The following is an 11,238-nucleotide window of genomic DNA, read 5'->3' as shown; positions in this document are numbered from 1 at the left end:
TAATCCACTCTACAACCCTCATTGCATACTCCTACGATAAAAATAATGCCCTAAAATATAATACTTTTAGACTATTCTCTCCCCATTCACTTTTAAGCGTCAAAAGGGCACTCATAATAACAATGCCAGTTTCCGGCGTAAACCTAGCCATTTACCCTAATTTATAATAATCTGAGAGGTCAGGAACAGGGTTAGCTGGGATCAAGCCCCTCTGTATCCCAGTTCGTAAAAAGCATGGCGCCAAACACAGTAAATGTTGAATGAACGAACAGAACCATGGGGGAACATAGTTTCTTTGAGTGAAGAAGCAAAGAATGAAATGACTACTCCCACCGCGCCCCCTCTCCACCCCCGGCCCAACGCATCCGGTGTCCTCTCTATAAAGTCCTTAATTTACAGCCCGCCTCTCGCCCCCGGTTGCCTTAGAAACAGTGACGTCAACGTGGGGCGTGGCCTCTCCATCCTCTCCTGGACCCCCGGGCCCCTTCCCGATCCTGGTGAGGATGTGGTTGGGGATGATGGGTCTTGCTGCCCATCACTGGGCTAGGAGCTGTCGACGCCTTTGGCCATCCCTTGGGGCCGCACAGCGCCAGCATGACTCAAACTCCGTACTAGTGAACTGGCAGGGTGCTGTACCTGTGTCCCTTCCCACCCCTCATCCCCGTCGGACCAGCGGGACCCCAGGGCTCAGCCCAGCCGGCTTTTCCGCCGCAGCCCTAGGGCTTGCTCCGCTTCTAGAGGGGCTGGCACGAAGGGGGACCGCGAGGGAGCGCAGCAGGGAAGGAGTTAAACAAGGTGCCGGCGCTGGGCGCGGCGAGGGGGGGAGGGGAGAGAAAGTGAGAGCGGGGGCGCGGAGAAGGGGGCGGGAGTCGGAGAACTTCCTGTGCCCGCCGCCGGATGCGCGGGGAGGAGGCAGTCCTGGAGGGCGGCAGGACCCCAAGGCTCCGGGCTGGGAGAGGCGCGGCCGGGCCACCCCACCTCCCACCCCCAAATCCTCCGCTAGGGGCGCCGTTCCCCGCGCAGCCGGGACTGTCACTCCTTCCCTCCCTGTCCTCACGCTTGCTACCACGAGGTCACCGAATCTGGTTTCTGACCTCGAGCAAGCGCTCACCGGTGGTGTGGGGAGATTTCGGAGTGTGTGGGATTCACGTCTGGGCCTGGAGGTTCCCAGCCCTGCGGCTATCTGCTGACCTTCGTATCACGAGCTTGCCCTATGCCTTGAGAGTCATCACAACACAAATTCTCATTCAGCCCCAATAGCATACATAGAATGTATGAAATTAGTTGCCTTTGTGTTGATTCCCATTCTTGGCAACTCCCTGCGTGTCAGAAAAGACCTATGCTCTGCCGGGAGTTCAGTTGAGCAGTAGATAGCCAGGCCTTTCTCTTGAGACACCTCTAGTGGAATAACCTCCAACCTTTTGGTGAGCAGCCAAGTAGGTTAATGGTTTGTATCACTCAGAGATTTTTCAGATCTCTATTCCAGATGAGGAAACTGAAACTCGGGTTATGGAATTTTCCCAAATTCCACAGGCTTTTCATTAGAACCTTTTGGTGGTGCTGGCCGTACAATCGATCCTGGCTCCTGGTGACAGTGCACATACTTGAACTGCTCCATAGAAGTGACCTTTCAGAAGCAGATTGCCACGCCCTGCCCTCCAAGGTGCCTTTGGGTGAATTTGAACCATCAACCTTTTGACTAGTGATAAACCAGCTGAACTATCCAGGATCTCTTAAAAATAAAGAGTGGATTATGTTTTCCCTTGCTTCTCTTATTTCCAAAGGTGTTGGGCCCCTCCAGGAACATCCTTGGTAATGACGTGGTGTGGTGGCTTGCATCCTACAAGCATATGGAACTTCTCTCATTGACAAGCCTAAAACACATATTCCCAAGGTTTCTGTAAAGAGAATGAAGAGGTGGCTATAGGATTTTATTGAGATGGTATGTAGGGGTGGCAGGGAGGATGAATTTTAAGGACGAAGTGACTTACTGGAAATAGAACAGGAAGCACTTTGGAGGGTTTTCAGAGAGTTCCTCAAGTTACATAAGGAAGTCACCTGGGTTACAGGAGTTGGGATTAACGAATCACAACTCCATGAGATAGGTATTATTACTGTGCTCCTTTTACAGATTGGAAAATTAAGGCACACAGATGACATAGCTAAAATCAGTCATTGAACTGATTTTTAACCCTAGCAGTACAACTAGAGCTCACACTGTTAACGAAGTTGAACTGCCTTTAACATAATGAGAACATCATCTTTGAGGGTGAAAAGCTGACACAAATGGCAGAGTGATTAGGGCAGCCCATGTCCTTTTGGTAGTGAGAAAAAATAGACCATATTTCTAGTACATGTGTGGGCTCTCAGATTTCTCTCCAGCCAGTGGTTCCAGATTTTTGGATTTGACAAATGAAAAACAAGAAAGTAAACAGAACCCACAGTCTCCATAGAGTTGCCAGCTTTTTATTTAGAGGCAGCCCTGGTGGTGTAATGGCTAAGCCCTCTGCTACTAACAGAAAGGTCAGTGGGAGAAAGACCTGGCGATCTCCCATGAAGCCTAGGGAACCCTGTAAAGCAGTACTACTCTGCCTTGTAGGGTTCCTGTGGAGTTGGAATTGACTCAAAGGCAAATAATAGCAGAGATCATGCAAAACACAAAACCATTCTTTCATAAAAGAAAGGACATTTTAATCTTTCTCAAAATACGAAAGATACTATCTCTAAATCAAGAACAAACAGCCATTCCCAAGAAAAGACAGTCATCAACTTCACACCAATAAATAGACTTTCCGGTGCCTTTATGTTTCTATTGTGTTGCAGGCTGGTGAAAATGTCACCCTGGGGATGACTCTGCTTCTTACCCCTCTGAATCATCTGTGAGCTGACCAGAAGGGCATTACGTTAGAACAGAGAAAGAACCTTTCTTCCTTGGAAATCTTTATAAAGCAGGTGAGCAGTGTTTACCTGGGATATGAAGGTTGTAAAGCCCAATTCAAGGGATGGAGGGGAACGGTTACTCTGGGTTTTTTTTCTCTCCCACCATCCCCACCCTAAGAAAGGGCAAGGACCTTGATTTGAAAGACTTCTCAAATTCCCCAGGGTCCTCCTAAAACCTAAAATGACAGTCCCCATCAGGCAACTGTTGCCTGCGCCCCCACCCCCAAATTCATGGGATGTCCTAGGTGGTCCTAGGGGGCCCACCTTGGATCTCTTAATCACCCCTATTGGAGGGAATACATGTAGTCACCCACATTGGGTCTGGATAGATTGCCAGGAGCGACTCTGGGGATGATTGAGGATGGAACAGAGGAAGAGAAGAGAATTACCATGTAGGAGTGCTGTCTGGCTTCTGTCAATAGTGTGGAGTGCGAGGCCAAAGCAGAGTATGAACAGGCCTAACTGCTGGCTGTAGCATTCTTTCAGGCAGGCATCTCCCTGCTTTCCGCACAGCCCCCAATCCAAAATGCAGGACAAGGCCTTCTATCCCAGCTCTTCCAGGTGGAGTTCTGGTCAGGCAGGAGAAACCCTGTTTTGGTGCAGCTCTGCTCAGCACCAGCTTTGTGTTTGACCCTAATTTGAGACTTGTCACCTCCTTATTATATCCCAGAGATTGATGAGTTTGGAGGGTGTGAAGAGACTCCATGGGAACAAGGTGTGTAAGACTTCACCTGCTTCATCTTAGGAGTGGAGAGCAAGTCCCCCAAAGGTGGCTCACCCTCAGGGGTAGTGTCGTCTGACCTTCAGGGAAGGCCTTAAGTTTTGTCCACATGGTGGGGTTTAGGGAGGCTAGAAGGTGATACTTGCATATTTAGGCTTCTGGTTTAAAGGGCCAGACACACCTAAATGTTAATCCTGGAATATTTATGTAGTAAGTCTGGGTCCCTCAGGATGCAAATAGAGAAACAGATCCCTTTCTCCTCCAGGGTCCCTCTGGTTAAATGAACTTGAGGATCCAGTGTGCAGTCCCTGGCTGTCTCTTCACAGAATAGTGGAAACTGACTTGAGCTCCTGCGAAGTGCAGATTCTACTCTTGGTGCTGGAGATACAAAGAGAACTGCCCTCAAGAACTTATGTTCTGAGACAGGTAAATATAAACTACAAGGGAACAGACAAGGGTTAGAAAAGACAAATTTCCTAGGGAGTTTGCAGAACTTTGTAAGATGCTCCCCTCCTTTGTATCCTTGAATAGGAGAGCCTTCCTGCAGAAACATTCCTAGCCAGAGGTGGGTCTTTGTAGAGACATCAAAGATGGGAGAATCAGGAACCTGAGGTGCCAGGGCTGCTAGTGGACACCCCACAAACACCCCACTTGGAGATGCTAAAAGGTTCCAGCCCAGAAACAGGCCTCTACTGCCCTCTAATGGAAGAAAAAGCATCTTCTAAAGCCACCGCTGAGACCCCATCTACTTAACCTTCCTGTCCCAGCCTTTTCATTTCCCAGATGCCTCAAACTTTGTTTCCTAGAGCTTCTGCAGCTTACTTCTTTCCAGTGTCCAGTTGTCACCTTCCTCTGAGCCCCTCCACCCTCCACCCCACAGACTCCCCAGTTCCCTTTGTTGCCCAGGTTCTGATTCTGGCACCCATAAAGTTCTGATTCCAGAAGGCCTCTTTCCAGCTGCCTTGGATCCAGCTCATGCCCTCAAAGTGGCACTGAAGACATGGGCATGATAATCCCCGAGTGCTTTAGGCAGCTAGACATCTGCAAAAGTGTTGTGGGCCTGGCCACAGGTGCCGGGGCCCTTTACCTAATCTACAAGGTCATCAAGGCCGGTATAACATGCCAGCCACCCCTTTGCTCTGGCTCACCTGTCTGCATTGCTCGTGAGTATCCAGTCCCTGGGGAGTGGGTTCTGTCTGCCTGAGGCCTCCTCAGTGGGAGAGTCCAAAGATGACTCCTCAGAGTTCCTATCTCCTTCCTGTTGCTTCCCCCCCATCTTCCTCAAACTCTTCCTGCAGCCTTCTAGGTAAGGCCCTGTTGTTGTGTGCTCTTGAGTTGGAACTGACACATCACTGACTCTCCAGAGGGTATTCAGAGGCAGTAAATCATATGGGAGGAGATTACCCATCCTTCTTCTTCAGAGCAGCTGGTGGAATTGAACCTTGTGTCTTTGGACTGCAGTGAAGCTTCTTACCACTAATCACCAGAGATGCTAATTCAGAGTCCCAGGTGGAGTTGAGTGAATCTTCTTCAGCTACATTTGGCAGATCACCAAATGCTATTTTCACTCTGGTTCCCAGGACTCCACTGCTTAGAAATTTGGCATCAACCTCTTTCCCCCTTCCCTAACTAAGAACAAGAGACTTTAAGGAAAGAGAAAATTGATAGACCTTTATGCCTAGATTTTCCACTAAATGTTATGGTAACTGTGTGAAGTAGAAGGCAGTCGCTTCTGTAACACTCTTTACTGCCATCTGCTGGAATTTTATTGCTAATATAGTAATTACCACAGAAGGCTATGCGTTACTTACTACCACATAGAAATTGTCATGACAAATATATGTGTTTTGGAGGACTGCTGTGTGACAAGGAGATTGAAAGAGGTCCATATTTGTTCCTATTCCCAAGAAGGGTGATCCAACTAAATGTGGAAATTATGAACAATATCACTGAAATCACATGCAAGCAAAATATTGCTGAAGATCATTCATAACGATGGGAGCAGTACATAGATAGGGAATTGCCAGAAGTTCAAGCAGGATTTAGAATATTATTACTGATGTCAGATGGATCCTGGCTGAAAGTAAGGAATACCAGAAGAATGTCTGTCTGTGCTTTATTGACCATGCAAAGGCATTTGACTCTGTGGATCATGACAAGTTGTGGCTGACATTAAGAAGAATGGGAATCCCAGAGCACTTGATAGTGCTCATGAGGAACATATACCTGGACCAGGAGGCTGTTGTGCGAACAGAGAAGGGGAGCACTGCATAGTTTGGAATTGGGAAGGGAGTGTGTCAGGGTTGTATTCTATCTCCATACCTGTTCAATCTATATTCTGAGCAAATTATCTGAGAAGCTGGACTCTGTGAAGAGGAAAGTGGCATCAGGATTGGAGGGAGACTCACCAGTAATCTGCATTATGCAGATGACACAACCTTACTTGCTAAAAATGAGGAGAACTTGAAGCACTTGTTACAGAAGATCAGGGAATACAGCCTTCAGTATCGATTGCATCACAGTATCAAGAAACAAAGATTCTTACCACTGGATTAATAGACAATGCCATGATGGATGGAGAGGAGGTTGAAACTGTCAACAGCTTCCTCTTGCTTGGATCCACGATTAACACCCGTGGTACGAGCAGTCAGGAAATAAGGAGATGCATTGCAATGGGAAAATACGCAATTAGGGACCTTTCCAAATAATTGAGGAGTAGTGAAGTCAGTTTGAGGACTAAGGTGCATCTGATTCAGGACATAGTCTTTCCATTTATTAGCTATTCATCCGAGACCTGGACAATGAATAGGATGACAGAAAATGAACTGACGCCTTTGAGCTGTGGTGTTGGAGAAAGGCACTGAACACCCCATGCATAACCAAGAAAACAAAAAGATGTGTCTTGGAGAAGGTGCCAGAGTGATCTTTGGACCCAAGAATGATGAGGCTTCTCCTCACATACTTTGGACATGTTGCTAGGAGGACATGTTCCTTGGGAACATGTTGGGAAGGGTGGAGAGGCAGCGAAGGAGAGGAAGACCCTCAACCAGGTAGATTGGCACAGTGACTGCTGCAATGGGCTCTTGTGTGTCAGGAAGTGAGGATGGCTCAGGACAGGACTGGGTTCAGATCTTTTGTTCATAGAGTCTCTATGAGTCGTACTCAACTTGATGGCACCTGACAACAACAACAACAACAACAACAACAACAACAACAACAACATATTTATTATATATAATGCACTTGTGCAGTTCACTCCCTGTTCAACTGTAGATGGTGGTCTTGCACTTAGCAAAAAGTTTCTCTTCAGAAAAGGTAAACTGGTGTTTTCCACAGTCCCTCTCCCCACCTCCCCAACTCCATTCTTTAACCACCTTTGAGTTCATACCTAGCCTAAATTGGGTCGGGTTGCTGTCTAGGCTTGGCAATTGAGCGAGAGCGGTATGGACGGGATTCCGGTGAGCTTCGGAGACTCTTCAACTCTTTGGAGTGCAAACAGGATGAGTATGCCAAGGCAATGATCCTGCACAGTATCACGCGGTGTGTGTACTTACTGGAGGCTGAGGTGAGGGAAGGGAGTTGGGATGACCCTCCCTGCCAGATTGCACTGCCCCCTGATGGGTTTTGGTTCTTGAACCTATTTCTCTGATAATGGGAGGAGTGTGCTGAAGGATTTTGGTCACAGGAGGGATAGTGGGCCCAGGACATCCACTTCTCCTGCCTGTTGCATCTCTCCCCTTACACTCTAGGCCTCTGCTTGTACTCCGGATGACATCAGGGTGGTGGGCAACATGTTGGATGACAACGACAACAACGTCAAAATCCAAGCCATGAACACTCTTAAAGCTTTCTCTGGCATCAGAAAATTCAGACTCAAAATCCAGGTGAGCCCAGGGAGATGTGGCAGGGAAGAGCACACAGCATGTCTATCATTTGTGAGTCTGTTAATTGGCAGGGAACAAGTGGATTGTTTTCTAGAAGTTTAGTTTTGGGTATATAGCCCAGAAATCCATTTCCTCCTCCTTGGGAATAAGTGGGAAAGTGATGGTCAGATTTCCTATTTCCCAAAAGGGTCATAAAATCCCTTGACTCTTAGGATGTAACAGAACTATGTCTGAATCCCATGCAACCCCTAAGGCCTGCGTGAATCAGTGGCTGTGATTTGACTGGACCACAGATGCCTCCACCACACAGAAACTATAAGGCACAAAATGTCAATATTCCCAATTTCCTACTGTCTAGACTTTAGACAAACTTGTTTCCACAAGAGCTTTCCTCCCTCCCCACCCCAACCCACCATTTTCTGCAGTTGTTAAGTCGCTAGGATATAAATGATTGTTTATGAACAAACTTGACTGCTAACTGAAAGTTGGAGGTTTCAGTATACCCAGTGGTGCCTGAAGAAAGTCCTGGTGATGATCTACTTCTAAAAAACAAGACTTTGGAAAACCTCTGACAGTTACATTCTTTTGCACCTGGGGTCATCAGAAGTTGGAATCAACTTGATGGCAGGATTTTTTTAATGTCCGTATTGATGGTTTCAGTCATCTGGGAGCCTCTCTTATTGATTATTGTATCTGAGATGGCCTCCCCTGGATCTTTTCAATGTGCATTTAGCTGGTGGCATAGCCCACAGGGACTTTTACTGCTCACCCAAAGGCTGCCTTCCTCCACGTGGTCATTGGAATCCACCAACTGCTTCAAGGGAGAAAGATGCCAATCTCCTCCCATCTGATTTACAGCCTCAGATTCCTGAGGGGTGGTTGCTATGAGGTGGAACCCATTTGACAGCAGTGGGTTTGGTACTTGGGTTTGATCCCAGAGGAGCCCTGGTGGCAGTAGGTAAGCACTTGTTGGCTAAATGGAAGATCAGTTATTCAAACCCACCAGTCATTTTATGGGAGAAAGAGAAGGCACTTTGTTTTCTTGGAGATTTACAGCCTTGGAAAGCCTACAGGGCAATTCTACTCTGTTCTATAGGTTGTTAGAAATGAGAATCAAGTCAATACAATGGGTTTGGGTTTCCATCTTTTAATCTTTCCCATCTTAAAAAGCAAGACCAAACCAAACCAAATGGAAAAATCTCTTCTTTGACTCCATGCCAAGAAAGTGGTCTGTCTTTCCCAAGTTAAGAAGAAATTATTTAAAACATAACAAACATGTGTAATATGTGCAAGGTAAAAAAAGTAACAACAAAGCTTGCATACCCACAGCTCAGGCTAAAAAATTGGAAATTACCCTTAAATTCAATGGCTACAAATTGCCGTTCCCAGTCCCAACCTCCACTTTCCTTTCTCTCCTGACCCCATCTGCAGTTCATTGACCAATTCCTGGATTTTGTTTATAGTTTTATCATTTATGTGTGCATCTCTGTATAGTCTAACAGAGTGAGACAGGTGAGAACCCAAGTAAAACACAGTTCTGGATGTTGTCAAACTTCATCTGTATGGAACCATGTCATTTTTCCTCTTCTGTGGTTTGTCATATCCTTCGTAATACAGAAATATTTGTCTTTATTGATGTAGCAGTTCTATTGTTAGTTGGTGTTGAGTCAGTTCTGACTCAAGACGACTCAACATGTGTAGAGTAGAACTGTGTTTCATAGTGTTTTCAAGGCTGTGGCCCTTTTGAAACACACCTCTAGGTCTCTCTTCTATGGTGCCTCTGTGTGGATTTGAATTGCCTTTTTTTCCCTTGTAGTTGAGCATTTAACTTCTAGTTCTTTCTTTTTTTCTTTTGTGTAGTTGTTGTTGATAGGTTCCATCAAGTGCAGTATGACCCATAGTGACCCTGTGAACAACAGATCTGAACCCTGTCTTATCCTGTGCCATTTTCACAATCTCTGACTCACTAAAGCTCATTGCTACAGTCACTGTATCAATCCACTTGGTTGAGGATCTTCCTCTTCTTCACTGTCTCTCCACCTTTCCAAGGATGATGTCCCTCTGCAAGGCATAGCCTCTCTTAGCAACATGCTTAAAGTATGTGAGACAAATCTTTATCATCTTTGCCTCCAAGGAGCACTCTGGCTGTACTCTCTCCAAGACATGTTTGTTGTTTTTGCAGTCTGTGGGATAGTCAGCACTCTTCTCCAACACCACAGCTCAAAGGTGTCAATTCTTTTTTTTGTCATCCTTATTCATTGTCCAGCTTTCAGGTGCATAACAAGTAACTGAAAAGGCCATGACCTAAATCAAGCATAATTTAGTCCTCAGACTGACATCAGTGCTCCTCAATAATTTGGAGAGTCTCTGACTATAAATATTGCCATTGCAAAATATCTCTTGATCTCCTTACTCCTGGTACCAAGTGTATTGCTTGTGGATCCAAGTAAGATGAAATCACTTTCCCATCTGTCATGATGTTTTGCAAGAGTGTCATCTACTTCCTAAATAACAGGCCTCTGGAAACTATGAACTTTGAGAAATGACGATACTTGTAGAAAGGCTTCAGGTCTTTTGTTCATTGGGTCACTATGAGTCGTGCTTGACTCGATGGCAATCAAAAACAACAACAATATCATGATGTTGTCTCTTGGTCAAGTGTTGAGGATTTTTGTTTTCTTGAGATTGAAATGCCATCTGTATTGAAGGCTGCAGTGTTTAACCTTCTACAGCCAAGTGCTTCTCAGAGTCTCTAGTTTGAGTCAATCCTTCAACCTCTAGATTAGCAAATGATTTATGTTAATGGTTTGTACCACCTAAGGACATGCAAAATAGGGAGAGGCAAATTAAGACTCTGTTAGAAAGTTTCATTCCCTCTCAGCAGCATTGAGTTTTGAACTATTCCAAGAGTTGAGTTTCTAGAAAGTGCAAATGGTTAAGGATTCAATTACTCACTACTGAAAGGTTGGAACACAAAAGCCTCTCAGAAGACAGTCCTAGTGTTATGTTTCAGAAAGGTCAAAACTTTGAAAACACTATGAAGCACAGTACTGTTTGCACACATGAATAGGAAGTGTCTCAACAAATAATAACAACGATTCAAAGAAAAAAACCCCCACACCAAAACCCAAAACTCATTACTCTTGTATCAGAACTGACTCATAGCTGACACTCCAGCAGGTTTTCAGAGACTTTAAATTACACAGGAGGGGAATGCCCATTTTTTTGTCCATGGCACAGCTGCTGGATTCGAACTGCTTGAGAGGTATGGTCTTTCAGCTAGCAATGCTGCTCTCTACAGACTATGCCACTTGAGGTCCCTATCAACAAAAGTTAATGTGGTTAAATTGAAAATGCTTGAGAACAGAAGGAATTTAGAAGTGTCTCCTTCTCCCTCACTAGCCTGAGCAAGGGTGGCATTTCTAAGTGAAATATGGAAGGTGTGTTGTGGACGAGCATCCGGGCTGCTTTCACGGTGTGGGGAACATTCCTGGGTTATGACTGAAAGGCCCCCGCAGCGTGGCGTTCCCAGCCTGCTCCAGCAGCTAATGTGCAATATGGGCCCGTGAAACCCAAACAGGGGTGACTGTGGGAGCGTTGTCCCCACTGATGACAGTATCAGTTAAGGAAAACCACATACGTACACTTTTTGGAGAAGACCGAGGCAGGGGGCACACTTTATTACTAGCAATG

At 45.9% G+C, this 11,238-nt stretch overlaps 1 protein-coding gene across 2 annotated transcripts in view; it reads left to right on the top strand.

Moving 5' to 3' along the window:
• Window positions 1–4,661: 4,661 nt before the first annotated feature.
• Window positions 4,662–11,238, top strand: part of ARMC12 (armadillo repeat containing 12) — a 12,597-nt gene continuing 6,020 nt past the window's right edge. For both annotated transcript variants that reach the window (XM_006882048.1, XM_006882047.1), the window contains exons 1-3: window positions 4,662–4,824; window positions 7,081–7,226; window positions 7,411–7,545. In XM_006882048.1, coding sequence (XP_006882110.1) covers window positions 4,662–4,824; window positions 7,081–7,226; window positions 7,411–7,545 — 444 coding nt within the window. The remainder of the gene's footprint in view (window positions 4,825–7,080; window positions 7,227–7,410; window positions 7,546–11,238) is intronic.

Source organism: Elephantulus edwardii, unplaced genomic scaffold (genome assembly GCF_000299155.1).
Source record: "Elephantulus edwardii isolate Elephantulus edwardi_28Jun2011 unplaced genomic scaffold, EleEdw1.0 scaffold00017, whole genome shotgun sequence".
Classification (NCBI taxonomy): domain Eukaryota; kingdom Metazoa; phylum Chordata; class Mammalia; order Macroscelidea; family Macroscelididae; genus Elephantulus; species Elephantulus edwardii.
This window is presented reverse-complemented; position numbering and strand designations above follow the sequence as displayed.